Here is a 25,643-nt window from a genome sequence, read left to right on the forward strand (position 1 = left end):
GGAAAACCTGACTCCATGTCCCTGTCTGTTCTCAGAGCCCTGGTTCCCTTCCCTGGTCCTTTAAACACAGGCTCTATTTCCTTTTGAACAATTTTCCCATAACCTCAGTACCCAAAGGAGTTCATAGGCAGCAAATTCTTTCTGTGGGCTGTTCCACCAAGCCTGTTAAAATTCAGTTGTCTTTGCAGAGTATGGAACAGTCATCTCCAAAGTCACTTGGTGCAAAGTGTTTAGTTTATTTTGCCTCAGTCTCTCAGCTAAAACTTCAGCATTTTTCCTTTGGGAAATTTAATGCTGTTTGCTTTTCCTCAGGTGGACATTCAGTTCCCATTGGTAGGGAATGTATTTTGCTGGCTCTCACAGAAAGGAAGACATGTAATGTGTTTAGAAAATGTAACTGCTGGGATTCATGCTGAGGCCGCTTGGAAGTTCACGTTTCAAGCATTTATCTCTCTCTGCAGGAAAATCTGTTGTGACAAGCAGACTCATAAAACAGGCTTTTTTCTCTGGCCATTTCCTTTTGCCTCCTGAAATGGAGGGTTTTGCCATTTCTGGATTTAAACAGTGCTTTCTAGCTGTGAAACAAACAGGATAACAATAACCTTAGCAGTTCTACCCTGAACAATTTCAGAGCACTTCAGAAACTCAATTGCTCTACCTGCAACTGAAATGTAAGGACTTTTGGGCAGAAGTGCAGTAGTTATTGAACAGCTTTTATTACACTGCCAGTCTTTGATCAGGAGTAAGGAGTCAGTGCAGCAGGAGCTGTCAATAAAGGAGGTGAGCAGTAGCTGCACAAGCTAAAGCAGACATGGATGCTGGACATTAGGTTTTCTCCTTTGAGGAAAAAATGCTGTAGGCTTTAACTGTGTTCCTGGTTATTGTGGTGTGTTATGAGCATTCTTCTTTACCATTTTTAAAGCTTCCTTTTTTGATAAAATTTTAAAAAATAAACACAGGCATTTCTCTTGCGTATTTCCTGAGTGAAACTTAATAAATAATCCCTGTATTATGATGTATGTTCGGTGTTTGACTGCTTCTGGAAGTTTTGGCCCTTGCAGGCTGTGGGAGAAAGTCAGAGCAGTGATCCATTAGAACATGCTGCAGACACTGAGCCCCTTCTCTTCGAGGAGTTTGCTCTGCTTTCTCTGCAGAATGCTGCCACTGGGCTCTTCTGTACAAGTGCTGAGAGCTTTGCCTGGGTGGCAGAGCTGTCCTGTCCCTGCAGAGGCTGGCAGGTGTGTGCCCCCAGAGCCTGGCCCCGTTCAGGTGTCCCCTGGGGCTGTGGCTGCTGCTCTCAGGGGCAGTGCTCTGTGCTCAGGGCACCAGGCAGGTACAGACAGCAGCGGGTTTGTGGCTGCTGTGATCCTCTGCAGGGGAGGCACAGACACCAGAGGGATGTTTCCAAGGCCAGGACAGGAGCGGGTGTCACAGCTGGCCCCATTGCTCCCTCCCACCTGCTCAGGCTCCTCCGCAGCTCTGGGAGCGGCCCTCCATCCCCTGCACAAACACAGGTTCCTTCCCTCTGGGGGTAGGGGGTGATATTTCTGTTAATGAGATTAATTTGCAGTTTGGTCAGGTCCGCTGGTAGCTGCTAGTGGGTGTGTGGAGGTTTGTGCTCAAAATGCTCCATTGTCAAGTGCCTCCTGAGAACGGAGCCAAACCAGCAGAATTCCCTATGAAGAGCTGTGCAATATTGGAAGGGAATAAAGGAAACAAGCAAAAAATAAAGCTTGTGTTCCATTTGATCAAAAACACTTGCTTTAGCTCCTTGCCTGGAGCATCCGTGAATTACGTGGCAGTGAAGGATGATGTGGGATTGAAGAACACTGCATTCCAGCTTTTGAATCTTCTCATATCCTGTCTATGCCTTAAAAATGTTTTCTAATAACATTCAGTAGCTCTCCAGAAAAGGCACGGAGCTTGCTTGGTATCTGGTGGCAGTGGGGAGCACACAGAGTGCCTGCTCTGTGTCCTTAGCTCTGGAGTCTGGGCTTTGAAGTCTCCTGAGAGACACTGGATGCTGCTGCTCTAGAAAAGTAGGGTTGATTATTGAATCTGAAGCCTTTTTCTTTCTCAGTTTTTATACACTTAAAATTTTGGTTGACTGGGATCTAAATACCAAACTGAGCTGATTGAGGTGTGCCTGGGAAATATGTGGTAGCCATGAATTGGCTATTGAGCACTTCAGCTTTTGCTCTTCAAGATGATTCTTCCTCCCTGTAGTTAGGATTTGAATTCCAGTTACTGTTCTCTGGCATGCTGAGACTGATTTCATGGTCTGCACTCCTGAACTGACTGATTTCATGGTCTGTAGTCCTGAAGTCATGTCTGTGACCTTGAGCTGTGTATGCACAGGCTGGAGTGACTCCATGCCAGTGTGGTGGCTCTCAGGGGTGTTTTCTGCCAGAAGTACATCAGCCCTTTCCTTTGGTGAGTAAAACTGTGCCAAAGGAGTGCTGAATACACATGGTAATCCAGCTGTGAGTGCCCATTCAGGAGACCTCCTCACACCTCTGCTTCTTCTTGGTACCCTCTTCTCTACCTCCTTCAGCTGCTTCACTGTGAGGTCCTAACAGCCTTGTCAGAAATGCTACAGGAAGAAACAAATTGCCTGGCTCAAAGTTTATATTGTCAGGCCTCAGGTGTGAGCAGCTAGCCAGCTTTTATAAAGTGCAAAAGACTTGTTTTGAAGTCCTCGGCTATAAAACATGTTCTACGCTTTCAAAGCCTCTTACGTGTCTTTTTCCTCTCCAGTGTTTTCTTTGCAACTCAGAGGGCTCCTGTTTGCTAAGGAGCACAAATTCTGGAGGATCCACTTGATCCATAATTTGCAGTGAGGCAAATGCCATGTGTTGAAAGGCTCGTGCAGCAAGTGCCAGAGCTGCAGCCTGCTGCCAGCCAGGCTGGGGGTGTAGGAGTGGGCACAGAGGCCCTCAGATGCTTACTGGGGGAGGAGGTGTTTAATTACAGCACCCAGAACTGGTCTCACAGATGGTCTTGCTGGAGGAGGAAGCCCTCCAAACCAGAGAAGGCACCTCCACAGGCACTGCAGAGCCCAGCTGTCCATGGAGCACTGCACCTGCAGCTTCTCCTGGAGCAGCACTGCGTGGAAAAGCTCCAAACCTTGGGACCTGTCAGTGCCGTGAAGTGGTACCCAGTTACCTCTAAATGTTGGAAGAAGAGAGTGTCTGGTTAAGTCTTCTGCCATGGTAGTGCTTATTTTTGTATTTTGAAAGTGAATTGGCATACGTTTAGTCAGAGTGCCAAAACCCTAATTGTAGTTCACAAATGAGAGAAGTCAAAAATGATGGTTGATTTGTATATGGAGGAGAGCAGGCTCTCCATGGCCAGGAGGAAATGAGTGTCTGATAAATGAGTTGTTGATGAGCTGGAAACCAATGAGGTTTCGTGTGGTGCCAGGCTGAGGAAGCCATTGGGGAGGAATCACTGGCAGATGCATGGAGGGTGACTTCAGCCTCTTGCCAAGAGCCTCATTGTAAGAATTGTCTGTTGCTTCTTTAATCTTTGAAAGTCACTAATTTGCAATGGTTTCCCTTTGGAGTTTGACACATCTTGAGCCCTGAAACTGGAAAGGAACTATGTTTTAAATCATTAAGAATGTGATAAGTGTAATTTTATTTCCTATAATTGTTAAATTGTGTCTTGAAGTGAAAACTGAAGTGCTGCCTTCTCTGTAGGTACTGTAATAATTTTGTATACTGTCTGGTGCAACAGAGCATCGAAGGCATAATTCATAATTGCTGTGGCATGTTCCATGCTTCCCAGGTGGGGGGAAAATGGCCCTAAACCTCTCTGGGAATGTGTGCCTGTGTCACTCAGGGATGCACTGTGCTGGAAAAAGAGCAGAATGGCACAAGTGGAAATGGGGCATAGCAACACACTCTGGTTTCATGAGCAGAGGAGACTGTGTGAAGGCCAAGGATGAATCACATAAAAAGTCTTTCAGAGCTCTTTGGAACTTAATGCTGGAGAAGTTCTTAGGAGGGTACTGTGGGCACCCTGAAATCCACCTTTTATGGGGGCACACCCCAAACAGACCTGTCCTTGTTCTGCCAGAAGTTTCCTCATGCCATGATAAGCCCCTGAGGTTTGTTTGTGCTTTCCCTCCTTAAATCCATTCTTCCCTGCAAAATGTGATGTGAGGGAGTTAGTCTGCTGGTGAGGGGCAGGGGGCAAGCAGTGGTTGAAACTGAAACGCCTGTTTGAAGTGCTGTGCTGATTTTGCTGGGCTCATACAACCATTTCTCTCTGTTCATTTTAGGTAAAGCAGATCATGGAAGAAGCTGTCACCCGGAAATTTGTACATGAGGACAGCAGTCACATCATCGCCTTATGTGGTAAATGTCATGTGGAAGAGCTAATGCTACCTTACCTGACTTTTCCTCTAGACATTTATTTTCTCTGCTATCAGAGATAGATGCAGGGATTTAGCTATTAGAAATCATGGTCTTCAGGCCCATTTCACCCCTATATTTGCTACATGTATGTTAACATTACAAATTGTAAAGTAACGCTTACTAAAATGTTATTGTCCAGGTGCCCAGCCAGGACTGCAGGTGGCCTTGCTGTGTGTTCCAGGGGGCTCCCTGGGCTCTGCCTGGGCTCTGGTCCTGGAATCCTGTCCTGGAAGCTGTGTTGCATTGTTGGTGTAACGGGTGGTGGGCTGGCAGCTATTTCTGTTAAGACTCTGCTTGGCCAAAATTAGGAATACTTTAAAGTCTTCATACTTCTCTCATCCTCCTACTGTGATTGCAGTTGGCTTTGTGTTCTGTATTCTTCATGGTCTGTAGAACTATCAACTCTGCACTAAGCTGCCTCATTATTGCTCAGCAGTCCTACCTGTCCTAAAGCAGAGCTCCAGCCTGCTGCTGCTTTGAACGGAGGCCTTGATTAACTCTAAACCAGAAGAAGGTGAAGCTGAACATTCTGTTTTCGCTTTGGCTGACTGAATGGAGAAATCCCTTCCAGCAGATTTGGCTAACAGCTCCTGGCTGGTGCTCTCCTGTGTGTGCAGTTCTCTTCCCTCCCCCACTCCAGTTTCATGTGACTCTTCAAGAGGTTTTTCCCTTCTATTTAAAATTAGATTGGTTCAGTACATGAGTCATTTTTGGTGAATCTTCGTTATAAATATAGAATTCTCATGAATCATTTTACTCTCCTGCTAGGCTGAGTTTAGCAAGGGTCTCTTAAATACATGATGGCTGATTTCAGGGTCTCTCTGCATCAGTAGCTGGACAGTTCATAGCTGCCCTAGGTCCTAGATGACAGAAGGTGCCAGTTAAATGGCATGTGCCCCTTGTCCTGGAGGAGATGCTCCAGCTCCAGGCTTGCTGGCCTGGAGGAGTGGTGTCTCTGTGCAGGTCAGCTGTGCTCATCCAGCAGCAGGAATCTGTAACCACGGGGACTCTGCTCCAGTCTGTGGTCTCTGCCTGGGTGCTCTGGGAGAAGGAAAGCAGTGCTGATGTTTTCATCCTGGTGGAGAAGCAGTGAGTGCAGGAGATTGTGTATTTGTTCCCAATCCAGCATATATCATCCTAAGTTACACCAGGGGCTCTGATGTTTAGGAGATCTGGCTCTGTGGTTCAGAGCAGCTCCAATGGCCTGTGTGCCATTGTGGGACAGAATTCTGCGCTCCTCTGGGCTGTGGTTGCTGTGGAGCGAGTTGCAGTGCTGTTGTGTGCCCAGTCAGGGGACAGCACAGCGCTGTCAGCGTGTTCAGAGCATCTCCATGGCCGGCTGCTGCTGGAGGCTGCCTGTGGCTGTGTGCAGCCCGGCTTCTGGGAGACGTTTCCTTGGGAACCAGCGGCAGCTGCCACCGTGACGTGGGGCTGGCTGAGCTCTGTGTGCAGGGCTGGGGCAGCCTCTGCTCCTGCAGCACCTCTGCCTGCCTGCCCGGAGTGTCCCTGCCTGGGAACACCTGGGAACACCTGGGAACACCAGCCCTTCCTTGGCTGCTCCTGCAGCATTCCTGCCTGCCTGCCCGGAGTGTCCCTGCCTGGGAACACCTGGGAACACCAGCCCTTCCTTGGCCACTCCTGGAGCTGCCCTGGGAACACCTGGGAACACCAGCCCTTCCTTGGCCGCTCCTGCAGCACCTCCTGCCCAGCCTGCTCATGGTGTCCGTGCCTGGAGCTGCCCTGGGAACACCTGGGAACACCAGGGAACACCAGCCCTGCCTTGGCCGCTCCTGCAGCATTCCTGCCCAGCCTGCCCGGAGTGTCCCTGCCTGGAGCTGCCCTGGGAACACCTGGGAACACCTGGGAACACCTGGGAACACCAGCCCTGCCTTGGCTGCTCCTGCAGTTCTGAGGGACAGGGGGAAGACAAAGGAAGTGTAGCTCTGGTTCTGCTGCTACCTGAAGTGTATTTACAGGGTTTCCAGTCCAGTGCATTACACCTCCAGCGTTTGTCCAAAAGCTGCCTGCAGTTTGCTAAGCCTTTTCTGTGCGGCTGCTCATCTTTAGTGCTGCTTGAAGCAATTAAAAAGCTTAAATATTTAAGTCAGCTTCATACTGCAAACAGGGTTTATTCATGAATGCCTCAGACACAGTTACCCAAATGATCTCTACATTTTCAGTATATACTTTGAAATGAGTCTCAGTAGTTTGTTCTCTTTGAATAATATTTTGAGTGTATTAAATGAAATAATCCTGAATTCCCCATGCTATGAACTAATTGTCATAGAATTCAGGTAGGTTATGGAGGGTTGGTGGTGTGTCACAATCAAAATATGTGTTATTTAGGTGTGAATCCAGCATGCCAGCTTGGCAGAGGGAATATACTTACTGTGTTTTGGGGAAAAGTTACTAGTAAACATGAGTAAAAATAGTAACTCGGGCACTGTTAAACATGCAGAATTTGGCTTTCCAGTGAGATTTCAATTCAAATTAAGGAAGAGATGAACTGCACAATAAGCTTTTTTTGGCCTGAATAATAAATCTTCTACCAGTAATTAAACCCATTAATTAAAATGTGCAGAATCCCTTTGTGGCTGAACTGAGAAGGCCAGTTCTGATTTGAGCTGCAGAATGGTATTTAATGTTGATCTTGGGGCTTCTTATAAACCTTGTGGGAGGGTGGCATTGCCTGTGTCCCTTGGGATGTGAGGGAGAGGAGGGAGCTGGGGGATTCCACTGCTGGTCCTGGGGGATGCACCAGAGCTGTGCAGCCTTGGGTGGGTTTATGGCAGGGGCATGACCAGGTCCTTTCCTATTCTTGAATCTGAACTCAAATCCTGTAAGACATTGAGGCTCTTCTATCAAACAAAACAAAACAAAACAATCCCATCTTCTTTTTGTTTTCATGATGTTCTGTAGCTTTATTGTATGCTTTGGACACTTGACATGTGCTGTTTCTTCCCATCTTCAGATACTAATATTTAATTTTCCACCCAGGTTGGTTGCAGTCCTTCACTTCAAAGTATTTGTTTTTCCTTTTCTTCAGCGTCATTGAATAATCTTTGCCTTCCAAATCTGTCCTAAAACTGTGTGTAGACCAGACTTAGAGACCAGAAATGCCTTTCCCCTTTTGAACCCAAGGAGAAAATCTGCTGTTTCTGGGTGTTACATTGCTGCTCTCTCCTGATAGATTTGTTGAGGATCTTTGCTGCAGACCCTGCGATTCCAAGTGCAGAGAAGAGGAGCAGAGAGCCTCTCCTAGAGGACTTGGCTGGCTCAGCCCTAATAAACATGAGCCACTCCTGTTCATTTAGCTGCATTAACCTCAGCTTTTTCTTTTTCCATCCCCATCATGCATATTGCTTTTCTTCTCTTATTAACCGATAAAAATGACTGGGTTTTTGTTGGTTTGTTGGTTTGTTTTTTTCTGGGTACTGCTGTGTTTAAATAACACAGATCTTAAAAAAGAAGAACAAAACCATGTCACGATCTGTCCAGTTATGCACTGGGGAAGGTGACAGGGTTTGACTGCAGAGCTGAACTGGGTATTAACTGAAGGTGTTTGTATGGGATCTGTGAGTGCGTTTAGTGATGTGTGCAGCCCTTCAAACAAAAGAAGGATGGGATGCCTGCCCAGGGGAGCTTGGGAGATCATTAATTCCCATTAGTAAGCAGTCCTTGGTGCTTTCTCTGTGTGAGTAATACATCAGAGAGGTGGCCTGAGGCCTTTCATGGGACAGCTGCTGACCTGAGAGCAGGGACACTTGCCTGAGCACAGGCAATTGCTGGCTCATCCTGCTGCCAGTCCAGTCTTCTCTGAAGGCTGAGCAGCCTTTGTGGAGCTTTTGGCAGTTCTGGACATGGTGCTTAGGGAGGTCCATGCTCAAACAGATCCATGCAGCAGCCGTGCAGTGCTGTGAGTGCCCTTCCAGGTCCAGAAGCATGATGTGCCAGGTGGTAGAGTGTTACACTACTTCTCAGTACCATTTCTCTTGCGTGCTCCTGTAAGTTGTGCAGCAGCTCTTTCAGCTTCCCCGTGTTTCCTTCACTCAGAGAGACTCAAATAGAGTCTTGACTTGTGCCAGGCTGTGGCAGGCCAGAGCCTGCCTCCATGGCTGCTTTGGTGAAGCACTCCTGAGCTGGCATTTGTGTCTTATGCTGGTGCTTCTGCTCTCAAGCTCCTGCAGTGTCTGTGTACATCGGGACTGCATGAGCATTTATTGTTCCCAGAAACACAGCAAGGAGAGCAATGCTTCTGAGATGTCTGTGCTTCAGGCTGTAATTCCACACTCGAGATCTGTGTGGGCCCTGTATCCATCCATTGCAGCTTCTCTGCACGGAGCCCTGGGCCATCTAGGCTTGGATAATCATCAGTGTAAAGATGCTTCCTTCTTCAAGAATAAGTAGAGGGAATTGTCATTTGAAATAGCACTGTGTCACTGAGTGTCTGTTCACAGCAAAAGGACTGATGTGTTCTGAGAATCAGAGTGGCTCTTGGGTCCTCTTCACTGTTTAGAGCCAATCCAGTGTATGACAGGATTGTGGTTAATGAATGTGCAAAACACTTAGTAAGATTGCACTTTCTGTTGAACAGTTCAACAGTTACTTCCCAGCTTCCTAAGGCAGATGAGCGCTCCATTTCATTCTGGAGGTGGCAGGCAGTAGGAAAGCACTTGTGTGGCTGGATTTTCTGGAGCCACGTAGTTGAGATCTGATAAGGTCTGAGATTTTCGGGCCTTACACGTCTGCAGGAGCACAATCCAGGAGCTTCAGGTGAGGTCATGGATGAGTCTCCATCCATGCTGGCAGTGGAAAACCAGGAATCCCTGGAACACGGGTATGGCTGGTGACTGCTGGAGACCATGTATCCAGGGTCACTGGGGATGGGTTGGTGTCTGAGCTGCAGGAGTGCCTGGCAATGCTGATTTACAGTCTCACTGATCATGGCCCCAGGGTTAACCACGGCAGTGGGCTTAGTTCTGAGGCTGTTTCCTTCACTGGTCTTGGGATGACTTGTTATCCCATTTTGCAGAAAGGTAATTGTGTTTAAAAGAAAACACTGTTTTGTTCCCATCATTTTCAGCTGGAGTGACAGCATTCCAGTTCTTCTGAAAATCAGCCCCATTTGGAAGAGATGTCTTATGCTTTGGGGTTTTTAGCTGATTGCCTTGAGGCTTCTAAATAGCACCATATTCAGATTTGATAGAAAACAAAGAATTCAGTTTTCTCTTTTTTCCTTAGCTCACAGAAATGTAACTTCTGTAGAAACAGATGTAAATAGCCATTGCCCAACCTGGCAGTTTATCATCTTAATTCTTTTGGCTTTCTACCATTGGCATTGATATTTTAAAAAATATGAAGATAATCTGCTATGGACATGCAGATCTCTCACAAACAAAACACAATTCTCTCTGTATCACTGCTCCTATTTGGGAAACAAACATTTTCAATGATGAATAATGCTTAAAAAATAGTTTACAGAGATTCTCCCTCACTTGATAAATACATTAGCCCAGAGAGTGTACCAGAGATAATCATAATTGGGGGGAGGCAAATATTTTTTCATGCACATTTAGAAGGTTTTTGATTGTGCTCCAAAGATGATGCTTAAATTAATGAGTGGTATGCTGTAGTGGGGAGGAAAAAAAACAGTGACTATTAGCTCTGATGTGAAATGAAACAGTTTTTGAACTGCATGTGTTTTTAGCTTGAGAAGTGAAATAAAATGTCTTGTGCTTTTTAGAGAACTCTGCTAAACATTCTGCTTTGATCTTGGGCCATCAAATTGGATAATTTTCAATATTTAGAGAAACTTCAGTAATTTTGATTTACCCTTAACAATGTTTAGTGAAAACACTTCTGTTTTCTGAAGGTTGCTGAGATCCTCTAAGTCTAATGATCATGAATTTAAAGAGAAGCAGTGACCAGATTTCAACCCTGAAGTCTCCCAGCCACTTTAGAACTGCGAATTGTCTGTTTAGATAGGGTTTTTTTTTAATTTTCTAGGGAGTTATTGAACCTGGGATGTTCTGTGGCACAGCCCAGCAGAAGCAGGTTGAGTGCAGGTGGACAAGGCAAAGGAGCAGGTTTGGATGTGTCCTGTGCAGCCCTTTGCTGTCAGCTGGCACTCGGGTGCCCGTGTCCCCCCATTCCAGGGACACAGCAGCTGGAACTTGGCAAGAAAACTGGGTTCACCCTGGGCAGGATAAAGCAACAGCAGCTGGAGATCATGAGCATCTGATGGCTTCTTTATCATCCTCCTCTTTTCACTTGTTTTTAATTTCTTCAGCCTCATGAATTCAATTCCCCGTGCACAGTTTCCATGAAAACAAGGTATTTAGCTGCAGTATTTCTTCCTGTCTAAGGAAAATCTCATCTGCTAAGTACACCCTATAAATAATCCTTCCACAGGCCACCTTTTCTCTGCTCACCACCCTTCCAGCCCCAGAACTCTCATTTCACAGTCCATTAAGTCATGTCAGAATTTTCATAGAGGCAAAAAAGGACAAAACTGAACTTGTTCAACTGACCCTGGAAGAAGTAGCTGTGGTGAAGTCATAAAAAAGTGACGTTTCCTGAAGCTTGGTGGGTACCGTGCTTATTTGAACTGTAAATCAATAATATATCTGCACTTAATTAAATTCAGTGGTGAATACTGCAGAGAATGTTCCTGAAAACTGTCTGGAGTTAATGAATTTTTAGATGGCTGCTGTCAACTGAACCATACAAGGGAATTACCTGAACTGTGCTGATTTATTCCCAGTGCAGAGCTGCTCTTCCACTCTGTGCCTGATGAGTTGCTGCCTTTTTATCTGGTCAGTTTTTGTATGTGTTTGTTGTAGGTACAGTGACAGTGGGCAGGCTCAGGGTCACATTGGGCTGGGCAGTAGTTACTCACCTGTGTGCACACATACCTGTAGCCAAAAGCATCTGTACAAATTACCTGTGTGTACACAAAACCACCCAGTGATGCCTTTCTGATGTTTCCAGTTTCTCCAGAAGCTAAATCATCTGGTTTTAGGTCTTCTTTATAGTGTCAGATTCCAAAAAGGAAAAATGGTTTATTTTCCCAGAAATGGGTAAATAACCCCATTTCCCTGTCCCCAAGGTCCTTGTACTATAACCCCTGAAATGAATTGTGTTGCCTCTTCAGTCTGAGCTGTGCAGTGGGTAACTCCCGGGGATCACCTGCTTTTGGTTTATCAAAGAGCACCGAGGCCAGGGTCCTCTCATGTGTTTTAGAGGGTTCTGCAGCCTGAGGTGGCTGTTCTGCCAGTTTGTTCAGGATGTGTTGTTTCCTTTCTGGCTGCGCTCGGCTGTGGGCGATGCTGGCAGGCTGCAGTGGGATCACAGAGCCAGAGGAAAGCCCTGGGGGGCTCTGCCAGGGAGCTGGGCTCTCCCTGCCGTGCCATTCTCCTGCTGTGGGTGGGAGGGATCCCTTCCTGCTGCCCTGTGCCACCAGGGTGGCACCCACACTGTCCCCTGGGTGGAAACGGGGTGCCAAGATGTGCTGCCCTGCTTGGATGTTTTGTAGTTTAACTGGATAAAAGCCGTGGTGTATTTGCAGGCACATTCAGATCAAGTGAGATGTGAATGTATTCCAACTGTTCTGGAATAATTCTTGTAGAAAGGAGCCTGGAGAGAAGAGTGCTGACAGCCTGGGGGTGAAGTGTGGAGAGTGAAATGACCTGAGGGTCACAGAGGCTGGGCTGTAACCTGCCCCCTATCCAAGGGACCCCCGTCCTTACACATAGAACTGGACATGCAGTAATCTCTTGTCCTGTGGAAAATACATTTTGAGGCAGTACAGTAGCAAATTCCAGTGTCTCTCCCCTTGCAAATGACCCCTGTGTGTGTGTTATAGGCAGCTGGAGACTGATCTTACCCAAGTTCTTGTGATGAGAAATGTTACAATGGAATAATTAAATACTGGGGCTCTAGGGACAGTCACTGGGGAAATTGCCCTCAGTGGCAGCTGCAGCATTTATTAATAATTAAAGCTGTGCCTGCTGTGCTTTTCACTAAATTTGTTTCATTAATATTTTATTGTTTTAAAGAAATAAAATAAGTGGTGAAGGTGGGAAGAGGGCCTGTTTCCTAAGCAACAGCAATGCGCTTCTTTGCTGTTATTTTTAAAGGCAGGTTGCTTCATTTAAGATTTGGAATCAAATTGCTGCATTGCTCCAGGCATCCGGAAAGCTGCTTTTCTTTTTCCTTCGTTTCTAATTGAAAGAGGGAGCGGAGCAGTTGCTGGGCTAGGAGCTGCTGTGGTGGCTGTTAGACAGGAGCCAGACCATGCTGTCGGGAGCTCCTCGGTGCTGCCATCCCCTGCCCCATCCCCTGCCCCATCCCCTGCCCCATCCCCTGCCCCTTCCCCTGCCCCTTCCCCTGCCCCTTCCCCATCCCCTGCCCCTTCCCCTGCCCCTTCCCCTGCCCCTTCCCCTGCCCCTTCCCCTTCCCCTGCCCCATCCCCTGCCCCTTCCCCTGCCCCTTCCCCTGCCCCATCCCCTGCCCCATCCCCTGCCCCATCCCCTGCCCCATCCCCTGCCCCTGCCCCTTCCCCTGCCCCATCCCCTGCCCCTTCCCCTGCCCCATCCCCTGCCCCTTCCCCTGCCCCTTCCCCTGCCCCTTCCCCTGCCCCTTCCCCTGCCCCATCCCCTGCCCCATCCCCTGCCCCTTCCCCTGCCCCATCCCCTGCCCCATCCCCTGCCCCTGCCCCTTCCCCTGCCCCATCCCCTGCCCCTTCCCCTGCCCCTTCCCCTGCCCCATCCCCTGCCCCTTCCCCTGCCCCTTCCCCTGCAGCCCGGCCCCGCAGCTGGGCTCTGCTCCTGTCCGGCCCCAGCCTCTGTCCCCGCCGCTGTCCTTGGGGCTTGGGGCTGTGATGGCTGAGAGGGTCCCTGAGGGACAGCAGCCTGTCCTGGGCTGAGCCCAGGCTGTCGTTTGTCCCTGGGGCAGTGGTTTGGCTGCCAGGGGCACAGCAGCCCCAGCCGTGCTGCCCACCCCACGCTGCCGGGCTGCTGCCCTGGGCACAGAGCAGTGTGCCGGAGCTGGGGCCGGGCACTGCCCGCTGTGCCTCTGCCTGCTCCTGCCCTGGGCACAGAGCAGTGTCCCGGAGCTGGGGCCGGGCTCTGCCCGCTGTGCCTCTGCCTGCTCCTGCCCTGGGCACAGAGCAGTGTGCCGGAGCTGGGGCCGGGCACTGCCCGCTGTGCCTCTGCCTGCTCCTGCCCTGGGCACAGAGCAGTGTGCCAGAGCTGGGGCCGGGCTCTGCCCGCTGTGCCCGCTGTGCCTCTGCCTGCTCCTGCCCTGGGCACAGAGCAGTGTCCCGGAGCTGGGGCCGGGCTCTGCCCGCTGTGCCTCTGCCTGCTCCTGCCCTGGGCACAGAGCAGTGTGCCGGAGCTGGGGCCGGGCACTGCCCGCTGTGCCTCTGCCTGCTCCTGCCCTGGGCACAGAGCAGTGTCCCGGAGCTGGGGCCGGGCTCTGCCCGCTGTGCCTCTGCCTGCTCCTGCCCTGGGCACAGAGCAGTGTGCCAGAGCTGGGGCCGGGCTCTGCCCGCTGTGCCCGCTGTGCCTCTGCCTGCTCCTGCCCTGGGCACAGAGCAGTGTCCCGGAGCTGGGGCCGGGCTCTGCCCGCTGTGCCTCTGCCTGCTCCTGCCCTGGGCACAGAGCAGTGTGCCAGAGCTGGGGCCGGGCTCTGCCCGCTGTGCCCGCTGTGCCTCTGCCTGCTCCTGCCCTGGGCACAGAGCAGTGTCCCGGAGCTGGGGCCGGGCTCTGCCCGCTGTGCCTCTGCCTGCTCCTGCCCTGGGCACAGAGCAGTGTGCCAGAGCTGGGGCCGGGCTCTGCCCGCTGTGCCCAGTGTGCCTCTGCCTGCTCCTGCCCTGGGCACAGAGCAGTGTGCTGGAGCTGGGGCCGGGCTCTGCCCGCTGTGCCTCTGCCTGCTCCTGCCCTGGGCACAGAGCAGTGTGCCAGAGCTGGGGCCGGGCTCTGCCCGCTGTGCCTCTGCCTGCTCCTGCCCTGGGCACAGAGCAGTGTGCTGGAGCTGGGGCCGGGCTCTGCCCGCTGTGCCCGCTGTGCCTCTGCCTGCTCCTGCCCTGGGCTCCTCAGGGTCCGCAGGCACCGGGTGTTCCTGTGTGCCCCCAGCCCGGCCAGGACTCGGGGTAGTGTTCAGTGAGGTCTTCCTCAGGTGCAGCCGTTCAGGTGTTCGGGGGTTTGGAGCCTTCAGGTACAATAAGGAGTCCTGAGGAAATGCTCAGCACCTGACAGTGTTGGGTGTAAAGTGCAGCAAAAAGAGCTGCGGTGTGGGGCGAGAGGCGGAATGTCAGAGCAGATGGAGTGCCATTTGTTACTGTAAGCAGTGTTTAGCGTGGCAGGGGGAGCTGCGGTGTCCTCATGGGCTGCCTGCTGCCACCCAGCACAGGACAGACCTGCTCAGTGCTGTGCTCAGAGCCTGCCCAAGGCTGCCCTGCCCCGGGCACACACACAGCACACACACCGGGTCTTTTCCCTTGCTTGTGAATGAACTGGTCTGTTCTCCTTCATCCCTCTGTATGACTCTGTGAGTCATCTGCAGTCTCACTTCAGAAGCTGATAGACAAGGAAAGCTTATTTTTTGTTTTGATTTGTTTTGGGTTTTTTTAATTTGTATGTCTCATTTCCTTTCCCTGCAGCAGGTTACATGAGAGCTGGATAGATTTCTGCTGCAATCTTGCAAGGCTAGCACAGTGCAGTGTTTTACTGGTGGCCACCAGAGCATGTTCATGTGGTTCTGTGTGGCACTCGTAAAGTGGAGTGAAAGTACTCAGAGAGACTCCAGTTCATTTATATACTGCCATTACCTGTACTTTACAAGGTGTTTGTAGTTGCAGATTAATCACATGCTCACATCATCTAATTCTGATTCTGTCTGTCTGTCCCCCAGCGCTGTTCTGACGCAGCCCTGCCCCGTGGCAGTGAGCAGGAGGAGGAGGAGGAGGAGGCAGAGCCCTAACGCTGTGTCCCCTTCCCGCAGGTGTGGTGGAGGCGTGTCTCCTGCACATGCTGAAGCGCAGGGCTGCCGGCTTCCTGCGCACCGACAAGGTGGCCGCGCTCTTCACCAAGGTGGGCAAGACCTGTGCCATCGCTGGGGACGTGTGCAGGAAGGTGCAGGAGCTGCAGCAGCAGGTGGAGAGCAGGTAGGCTGAGCTGTGTTCATCAGCCAGGTGGAGGCAGTGTGTGTGTGTGTGCAGCACGGTGGGACACAGGCTGCCCCCAGAGTGCCCAGGTGCCTGCCTCGCCCACGGGTGATGCAGCTTTGTCTTGCTAGGGGCTGTAGATGTTTGTGTTTGATCAAGCTGGCAGTGAGCAAAGGGACAGAGATGGGCAGCTGGGGCTTTGGTGTTTCGTTTTGCTTCTCAGTACAGCAGAAGAGCACATTCAGCCCACACACAGCAACAGAAGTGACTAATTACTGTGATTTCAGAGAGGGCTCACAGTCAGGGTGTGGTGGACTGGCTTGGACTGTCGGTGGGAAGGGAGGGGGTGGAAGGAGGAACTCAAGAACAGACAGACTGGAAAAGCTGTTTTGGCATGCTCCTGCCAAACCAGGAACAAATTTGTAGGTCTCATAGCAGAAACAGTTAAATTACTGGATACGAAGAGTAATGGGAAGAAGGATGTTATAGGAAAGCTGTTCAAGTACACACTGGACTTCAGCACAACAGAATCCCAGAGTCAAGGACTTGAGGTTATTACTTAAAGTCTTAGACTTCTTGCTGGTGGTGAGTAGCAAAGTTAAAATTTTCCACGTGGTTCTGTAGATGGAATCACAGTGCATGAGTGTTTTGTCCTATAAACTCAGGACAAGAGCATTTTGAAATCTGTTTGTAGGCACTGCTGAGTCCTAAGAGCTCTTTGCACAGCATAGGAACTTTTAGCCTCTGATCAATTTGATGTAAGAAGGGCTTTGCTGAGAGAGTTTGTCTTCAGTTACTGACAGTTATTACATTAGCACTTACATTTCTGTGTAATTTTCTGACATTTATCTTTATTAGACTTGTAATTATCAGACCTTGTTATGTCGTTTTTGACAGATATATACCTATTTTTGATATATTTTTAATTGTGCCTACTGATACAGACAGGGATTTTATTAATGTTAGTTTTTTAAATGTTGGGAAAAAGGATGCTTTCTACTGAAAATTCACCAGCCTCTCTCCTGGTTAAGAGCCCACACAAACACCCGTCTAACCACCAGAGAACTTTGGCTGTGTCCTCTAACAGAGAGGAGCAAATGAACTTAAATTCTGTGGTTTCTCTTGGACAAATTTTGAGTGTTTTTCAGCTATTAGCAGCCACAGAATTTAAGTGCTGTAGAAAATATGCACAGCAAAGATACTACTGGGAAATACTGCAGCGGGTGGACTCGCTCTGCTGGGTGTATGGAATGAGACAGAAGGGCTGTAACAGCCTAACTGTTCCTGAGGCTGTGGTTTAAGAAAAGCCCTGTTTAGGATGCAGCTGAGCACACCTGAAGTGCTCTGATGTCAGTGGTGTCACGTGTGTTCCTTACCTGTGGAGGTGCTGTCATGGCCTCCTGTAGGACTGGGGACCCTGTCAAAGCAGGGGGAATTTACAGATCTCACCCAAACCACTCCAAACAAATGCATTTACTCCGTGTAACTGAACAGTTTCCTGAAAGAGAACCCAGGTGATGGCAAAGAACCTGAAGATGTCAGGGTTTCTTTCCTCACTGAGGCAAAATTCTATTTAAAGGGGGAAGTTTTCTGGAAGAGACATTCAGAAGGTTCCTGTTGCCCTCAGCCCAGGGCAGTGTGTGAGAGCCCAGGCATGTGCCCTTCTCCTGCAGCTGCACGGTGTTACCTGGTGCAGGAGGATGGGTTGTCTGGATGATGGAGCTGTCATCCACCAGTGCAAATTCTGACTACTTTTATTTTATCATCTTTCACAGGAAAAATCAGCCGAATGGGCAGGAGCCCCTCAAAAGGCAGGGATCAACCACAAGCAAAACACCTGTCCTGACACCTCAGGCCATCAAGCACATCTGGGTTCGGACAGCCTTGATTGAGAAGGTGCTGGACAAGATTGTTCAGTACATTGTTGATAACTGCAGGTAAGGAAAGCAGCAGAAGCACAGGGATTTGTTGGACTGATGCATTTAGGTGTCTGCAGGAAAAGTCTTTGGCAAACCCCTGTGACGCAGGCTTCTGGTAAGATGAAAACCAGTTACACAGGCATTTAGAAAAAAATGTACTTAATTTTTTCATCATTGGCAGTATTTCAGGCTTGCAAAGAAACATGAATAGGCATTCAGCTTTCCAGAAATCTGCTACAAACCTAACTTCAAGTGTATTATCACCATATTCTAATGTGACCTAGACCTTAGTGGAATAGAAGTATCTTCTAATAGGTCATGAGTTGAAAATAATCCTTTGGACCTTTAGGATGCCAGGGAGGAAATGCCTTTTTTTAGATGAAAGAAAGGAGAATTAGAACAGGAGGAGCTAGAGACAAAAATCCTTGCGGTTGTGAAAACAGGTTCTTTGAATCATGTTTCCTTTTCAGAAAAATCAAGCTTTGTGTAAAGTGAAAGTCTCTTGCAAAACCAGAGAAGAGCATCAGTGCTTTATGTATGTATTCCCTACAGACTCCTTAAGAGACAAAGATGAGTCCTCTCTGTTCTGTTCTTGCTTCCTGCTGCCCAGCATCAGCTGTGGTTTGCCAAGGAGTGGCTCTTAACTCCTACCCTTCCTGCCCTCCCATAACCCACGAAACAGAAGACTTAATGGGGCACACTGAGGACAATCTCCCATAAAAAGAGAAAGGCAGGGATCCTAAAGCTTGATATGGTCCCAGAAAGGCAGTTTGCTGCAGGGGTGCTCTTGTTCTGCACTGGCAACACATTCTTGTTTGTCCAAAGCCAATGGGTCTGAACAAGGATGAGAGCTAAGGGAAAAGCAGCTTATTTTCTCAGTACTTTCCAAGTTTGTGTTACTTTTTTCCTTGTCATCAGCTTTACTTTCATGATGTATCTTGCCACTAAAAGCAAGAGAACAGAAGAAAGGTCTTTGTGCTGCTCAAGCAAACTGTTGCTCTGGGATATGTAATACCAGCTTGGCTTTTATGAGCTGTGTGCAGAAGAGACAGAGAGAGGGTTGGCCATGTCCCAGAGACACAGTTAATGAAAGCATTTTAGTCCACTGCCTCAGTGTCTGCAGATACATGGGTACAAGGGGTTTAATTTCTTTTCCACATAGTCCACAGGAGACACATCAGGGGAGTTTGCTCTCAGTTGTTCCATCACTGTGTGTTGTAGATGTTCACCTCACTGCCTTTCCCATCTGTTCAGATGAGTTAGGATCAGGTCCTTCATTGCAGGTGTGTGATTTTGAGAACCTGGCTTGGTGAATAAAACAAACCTTTTCATAAGACTTGTTACCACGCATTTTTGTCAGTACTGCTCAAATGCTCCATGTTCACATCCTTCAGCTGTTCTGTGTGGAGGAGAAGCAGGTGCTTTAGAGTTTGAGCCCCATCTAGTGAACAGACCACAGAGGACAGTGGCATTCAAGAACTGTGGGTGTTTTGGATTTTTTGGCTATGTGGTTTTGTAAAGCAGCTTTGCCTGCTACAGTGGCAAGACGTTGGGGTCATTGCAAGAGCAGTGTAGTAGTTCATTGTTCTTCACAGTGTTTCAAGATGATGCCTCACAGATGGAAGGGATGTTTAAGAATGTGTGGATTGTTTTGTCTCTGTGGAAAAATGGACAAAATTGCTTGCAGAGAACTATTGTTTGTTCCCATATTGTAATTCTGCCCAAAGCCCCAGATCAAATATACTCAGTAAACACACTGAGCACAAGGCAAGCTCCTGCCTCTCCGAGCTCAGCTGAAAAATAGATGAGACAAAACGAGCATATTGAGAGGCCCATTGTGTTAGACCTGTAGCTAAACCCAAGCTTTGAAATGGTTCATATCAAGTAATGTTTTTAACTGAGCTCTGATCTTTTATTCCTAGTAAATACTATGAAAAGGAGGCTTTACTGGCAGATCCTGTTTGTGGCCCAATACTGGCTTCTCTGCTAGGTGAGTCCTTGCAAAGTTACTTCTTCATAAAGCATTTTGCATTGTGACAGTATTACAGGAGGTGAGTTTTATATCTTGTATGTAGTTAACTATTTATAATAGAGTAACAGTGAAGACGTTTTGTTGCAGACCAGAAGAGACTGATCATTTTGTTTACTAGTAATTATTGGTTGGATCAGAAAGCAAAATGGGAATGGATTTTTACTGAATGCTTGCTGGCAGTTTGTAACTGCTAATGCTGCTGTGTCCTACAGGAATACTCTTATACAGCCCTGAGTGATAGGAGTAATACATTATTATGTTATTATCTGTATTGTGGGCTGATCCCATAGGACCGGTGACCATTAATATTCACTTGGCTTGAGAAGGAAATCTCCCTTCAGTGCTCAGCCAGCAGGAGAGCACTGGGTGTGTCTGTGACCAGACTCAGAAGGTTTCTCCCTTGGTCTCTTGTGCTAGTTGGACCGTGTGCTCTGGAGTACACCAAGCTGAAGACAGCTGACCATTACTGGACAGACCCCTCGGCTGATGAGCTGGTGCAGCGGCACCGCATCCACGGCGCACACGGCCGCCAGGACTCGCCCTCCAAGCGCCCAGCCCTGGGAGTAGGTATTGACTCTGTACCTGTTTCTGAGTGAGGACACAGGCTGATAATGATAACAGCCCCGTGAGGGAGATACCTGAATCTGGAACAGCCTTTCTTCTCTCTTCTGTGATGGAGCTCTGTCACAGATTAGAAGTCCATTTGGGCCACAGTGTCCTCTTTATCTGTATGTAGAAAAGTTTGAGATCCAGCACTAAATTCTGTGGCTTTTGACAGCTGTGATCTGACCAGGTAGTTCACAAGAAACTCTGAGCTGCCATGGTGAGGGCTGAATTAAGAGTCCAGATGATTTCCCTGCAAACGGCCCTGTCTGCACAAGAGTTGCACCCTCTATCTAGACTGGGTTGCTGGATTGTGCCCTGCCTGACCTGGCCTGGTGACCTGGCCTGGTGACCTGGCCTGGTGACCTGGCCTGGTAACCTGGCCTGGCCTGACCTGGTGGCCTGACCCGTGTGCAGATCCGCAAGCGGCACTCCAGCGGCAGCACGTCGGAGGATCGCTTCGCGGCCTCGGCGCGGGAGTACGTGGAGTCCCTGCACCAGAACTCGCGCACACACCTGCTCTACGGCAAGAACAACGTCCTGGTGCAGCCGGTGAGTGCCTGCAGCCTGGGCTGCCACTGCAGGAGGCACTGCTCCGTCGCTGGGGTACAGCTCAGACTGCCAGGGGCTCACCGCAGCCCCTTCTCAGCACAGAGCTGCCTTCTGGCTCTCCGGGCCTGGGGTGGATTTGACAGGCCACAAATGCTTCCACTGCCTGGCCACTGTCAGTGAGCAGTGGGCCTGTGGGCCCAAACTGAACTATATTTCATAAACCAGCTGTGTCCTGGTTTTTTCCCCTCTTTCTAGTAGCAATATTGTATAACAGTTGTTTGCTGCTGCTGTTTCCCTCAGCAATTCCCAGATACTGCAGCTTTGGAACTTGTGTAGTATAGAAAGACTGGAACATATATTTTATGCTGATATTTTGTGCACTTGAGTCACCTGGGTTGTCTGTTTGTTGCTTCTGTGAACAGAAAGATGACTTGGAGGCAATTCCTGGGTATCTCTCCCTTCATCAATCAGCAGATAGTTTGACATTAAAATGGACTCCAAACCAGCTGATGAATGGAACCCTTGGAGATTCAGAACTGGAGAAAAGGTACTTGTTGCATTCAGGAAAGATGGGAAGCACAGTTTAACCTGCTGGGGGGCACCAGGAAAGAGGAAGGGGAGGGGAAGGGGGAAGCAGAGGTTGTACAAACCTGGTACCAGAATATCCAGTGTGGAGTAACTAGCTTTCCTTTGCCATTTACTTGACTAATAATTTGCTTTAATTGATGAAATTTAATAGGCAGTTGTTGGCTTAGCGGAGCCTTCCTATCAGGTGCTTGGAACTGCAAGCATTCCTGAATATGGAAAAACAGTGTTTTCTGCACTTTCCTTCCCTTTTAGTGTTTACTGGGACTATGCCTTGATTGTGCCACTGAGCCAGATCGTCTGCATCCACTGCCATCAGCAACGTAAGCATGTATTCCTTAAAAATACATAAACAGGAGAGCCACTTGAATGATTGCTTTTCCTTCCTCAGTGTCAGAAACACCTCTGATCAGTTCTGGCTTGTGGGAATGAAGGTTAAAATCTCCAGCTGATAGAGGATGACAACTGTATGAGGCTTTCGTAGTTGCTTGTATCTTGAGTTTCTTCAGGACTAAAGGGCTGATATTGTCCTTAGATCACACTGTGCCTTACAAAGGTTTATCTGTCTACTTAGAGATGATCCCAAATAAAATTTACTTAGAAGGTAAGAGCAGAAAATTGAGGCTCTGATGTAACAGTGTGGACTCCTCTTGTCCTCCTTGCAGCAGAAAGCAGATGGACATTAGTGCTGGTGAGTCAGGACGGGACCCAGAGGCCTCCACTGCACTTCCCCCAAGGAGGGCACCTCCTCGCCTTCCTGTCCTGTCTGGAGAATGGGCTCCTGCCCCGTGGCCAGCTGGAGCCCCCACTGTGGTCCCAGCAGGGCAAGGTACTGCTTTTCCTGGTGAGCTCTTGGGTGGGGCTGGTGGTGAGACCTCTGCTCCACAGGGTCTGGGCACTGGGCACTGACCTCCAGCTGCTTTATGGTAAAATAGGATGCAGAATAACACCATTTAGTCCAGTTTGCTTCTTATACACATGGTCTGTAAAGACTGTTCATACCTCCATTACCCCATGGAGCAATGAGTTGGAATCTGCTGTTGCATCGAGATACAAACCCACACAATAGCAGTGAGACTCAGATGGACTGGACAGAGCTGCTGCCAGAGGCTTGGGTTGCCCAGCTCCCATAGATTACAAGAAAAAGCTGGTTTATAGCACACAGAAAAATAGTATTAAGTACCCCTAAACCACCAGTTGTATATGACTCCACTGTTTTCTCTCTCACCTCCTCCCAACATTGAAAGTTTGGAGATCTAAAGTACCAAAGGTCTGCAGTACTTAGTTTGTTGTACTCTGTTGGTCACTTATAGCTGAATGTATGGAATTATTATTTTCTCTAGGGCAAGGTGTTTCCAAAGCTTCGGAAACGAAACAGCAACAAATCAGTGGACCTGGAAGAGATGCCAGCTGAGGACACATCCACGGACTATGTCTTCAGAATTATTTATCCTGGACACAAGCATGATAACAGTAAGTGCCTCTGTTCTGCTTTGTTTGAAAAAAAACCCAAAACAAACCAAATCAGGCATCTGAGAAAATCTCTAAGTAATATCCTGGGAAGTACCTGCAGGTGACAAGCCACATTTTTGTAAGGGGGTAAAAACCCCAAACCTCTAATAAATTCCACTGAGAGATAATTGTGATCAACAGGTACAGCTTAGGTTTCCTTGATGCAGTGAGACTTACTGTCTTAATGGAAATGGAGCTGAGGTGGGGAATCTTATATTTACTCTGTGTTTTACAGAGGAAGTTTTCAAAATACTCCCCTGGGCTTGCAAACTGAGACCGAAACAAAAAAGATTACTTGACTAGCCAAGAGCAGTTTTGCTCTTGAAGTGAGGATATTTTTACTGGCCACGATGCTTGTTCATAATGTTATTAGGAAAAAAACCCAACCATAAACTCTTAAAAGTACCCCAAGAACTCCCTGGGCTAAGTTTCCCTGGCTTGGAAGCACCAACTTAACAATGGGTAAATAAAGGCCCTTCCAAGGAAACTAAATGAATTCCCAAACACCAAACCACCTCATGTCATAAGTGAATACAAATTCCTTACATGCAAGAAGGCATTTGAGCTAGTTTTCAAACAGCATGTTCAGTTTTATTCCCCTTGGCAAAGAAGCAAGAATTTCCTGGGAAGGTCAGACCTAAAGTTTACAGGGGAGTTACTGCTCATACTGGGGCTTAGTGCAGCTGAGAAAGCAGGAGTCTCCTGTGCAGCTCCTGGGCCTGGGCCACAGTCCTGCCTGGGCTGTGTCAGGGCTCCTGGGCTGGCACAGGTAAGTCCATGCACACACCAGCAAAGCACCTTGTGCTTGGCCTGCTGAAGAGGCTGCAGGAGCCCTCCTGCTCGTGGGCCAGGAGCTGCAGGTCCTGTGCCAGGCAGGAGCTCTGCTTGTCTGCAGAGCCACACACAGCAGGGAGTGAGGGTTTGCTGTCCAGATGCATCTGGCACAGGTTTCAGAGAAGGGGCCACAGCATTGCTAAGGGCACAGGGAAGGACAGAAGCTAGCTGGAGCCTAGAATTCCCCTGGAGCTTTGCTCAAAAGCGTACTCAGCTGCTGCAGGCTGGCACTGGGATCTTTCCCCTTGCCAAGGTGTGCTGTGTGTGTGCTCTCATAGCCTGTGCACACTCAAAGGCTGGTCTGAGTTTGGTGGAGCATGCTTTGTTTCTGTAAGAAACTCAGTTTTCACACCCATTTAGAGCTTGTGCCCTGTAGCAGAGGACACTATTCAGGCCCTTTGTCTTTGCTGACCATGTCCTTTTGAGCTTTCCCACAGCATTGAGTTCTTTCTTCTTATGCTCCTCTTTCACTATTTTCTTTGAGCAGTAACTATTAACTACCACCACTTAGCTGCCAGCCGCTCTACCTCTGTTGACGATGATGAGGAGGAGGAAGATAAGCTACACGCAATGCTATCAATGATCTGCTCTCGGAACCTCACAGCTCCTAATAGGATGAAAGGTTTTTATCCTCCTCCCCCTGTGTCCCAGAGCTCTCTTGCAGCTCCTCCCACTGATGCATACAACAGTGTTGGCATTATTACAGGGACAGACACTTCACTTATGCCATGAGTCCTGGAGATGGAGGTGGCTGTGCACAGGCTGGGAATGGGCTCACAGCCTGTGGGGAGTGGGAACAGCATCTTCCCTGTCCCTTGATGTGTGTGCTGCTGAGCAGCAAACCTCCTGTGGGGCTTCCTGCCCCACCTCCATAAAGGCTGGATCCTAGAGCAGGTTCTCAGGAGAGAAGGAGGGTGTGTAACAGCTTTGTGATCTCACAGATGAGGTAGCAGAGTATTCAGAGAAGGCTGTGTGGAGATGCAGTGCCCGTTGGGGTTGGTGCTTTCATTCCACTTGCATCCATAGGCTGGGTGGGCTTCAGAGGATCAGCTGTGAGCTCCACCACCCTCCACGGATTTGTCATCTATTTCTTCATATTATTTAAGTTGGTATTCTCAAGATGTCTGTGCATTTGGCATTCAGTAGTTTAGCTCTGAATTCTGAGAAGTGCTTGCCTTTGTACCCTGGACTGGTGAGACTGACTGTAAGAGACAATAATTGCTCTGCATCTCTGTACAATGCTGAAGTTCTGGGTTAGACCAGGGTATGAACAGGTGTTCTAAAGAGAGCCTCAATTCCTCCAGACTGCCCACACTTATCTCAAGGGAGCAGCCCCTGAAAATTGATAAAGCCCAGCCCAAGTTAATAAAGAGTTCTTGGAAGGCATGGACAGAACGAGGTTCCAAAAATAGTGTTCCCCTTGAAAGAAGACATTGTTTTAGGAAGTTTCAGTGTGTCCTGATTGTGCCTGGATGTGGGCAAAAATGGGAAGGAGAACATTTGACTGCCACATACACATTAAGCATAAGGAACACAATGTAGTCTTTAGTCAGGTGATAGAACATGTAAGTTACCCCACTAGAATGGCTGCCAGGTGTCTGCTTTTGGTTATTTCATCTCCAAGGGGAGGGTAGAGTTAGGGATGTGTCTGGGAATAGCCTGGCTGGGCTGCTGTCTCTCCAGCAGCCCCATCCCATAATGACAACACTGTTGTAGCAGGTTTGCCAGCCATCTGCTTTGACATTTTGCAACATGCTCGACTTTTGCATGTAGCTGAAGTTACAGCTAACACCACTACAATTAAATAAAAGATGCTGTTCACTCTAATTCTTCACTAATTCAGGTACCTTTCATCTGAATCTTTAGGTTCTGTGGGGTTCTTGCCTTGTTTCTCTAAAAAACAGAATAAAAAAATTAAAACTAAAAAACCCAATTTTCCTGTCTACAGAAGGGAGGCAAAAACTAATGATCTAAAAATGTTTATCCAGTGGTTTTTATTTGAACCCAATAAGAAGCTG

The 25,643-nt window shown here is 48.6% G+C and overlaps 1 protein-coding gene across 2 annotated transcripts in view; it reads left to right on the forward strand.

The window, feature by feature from the left end:
* Positions 1-25,643, forward strand: part of SGSM2 (small G protein signaling modulator 2) — a 40,881-nt gene that overhangs the window by 2,122 nt on the left and 13,116 nt on the right. The window contains exons 2-12 of one of the 2 annotated variants that reach the window (XM_066333616.1): positions 4,286-4,361; positions 15,426-15,588; positions 17,364-17,525; positions 19,430-19,497; positions 19,957-20,102; positions 20,560-20,694; positions 21,117-21,241; positions 21,535-21,602; positions 21,948-22,108; positions 22,623-22,752; positions 24,113-24,247. In XM_066333616.1, the coding sequence (XP_066189713.1) occupies positions 4,286-4,361; positions 15,426-15,588; positions 17,364-17,525; positions 19,430-19,497; positions 19,957-20,102; positions 20,560-20,694; positions 21,117-21,241; positions 21,535-21,602; positions 21,948-22,108; positions 22,623-22,752; positions 24,113-24,247 (1,369 nt within the window). The remainder of the gene's footprint in view (positions 1-4,285; positions 4,362-15,425; positions 15,589-17,363; positions 17,526-19,429; positions 19,498-19,956; positions 20,103-20,559; positions 20,695-21,116; positions 21,242-21,534; positions 21,603-21,947; positions 22,109-22,622; positions 22,753-24,112; positions 24,248-25,643) is intronic. The other variant, XM_066333617.1, reaches the window with a different exon arrangement.

The sequence above is a fragment of the Sylvia atricapilla genome, chromosome 20 (genome assembly GCF_009819655.1).
Source record: "Sylvia atricapilla isolate bSylAtr1 chromosome 20, bSylAtr1.pri, whole genome shotgun sequence".
Classification (NCBI taxonomy): Eukaryota; Metazoa; Chordata; class Aves; order Passeriformes; family Sylviidae; genus Sylvia; species Sylvia atricapilla.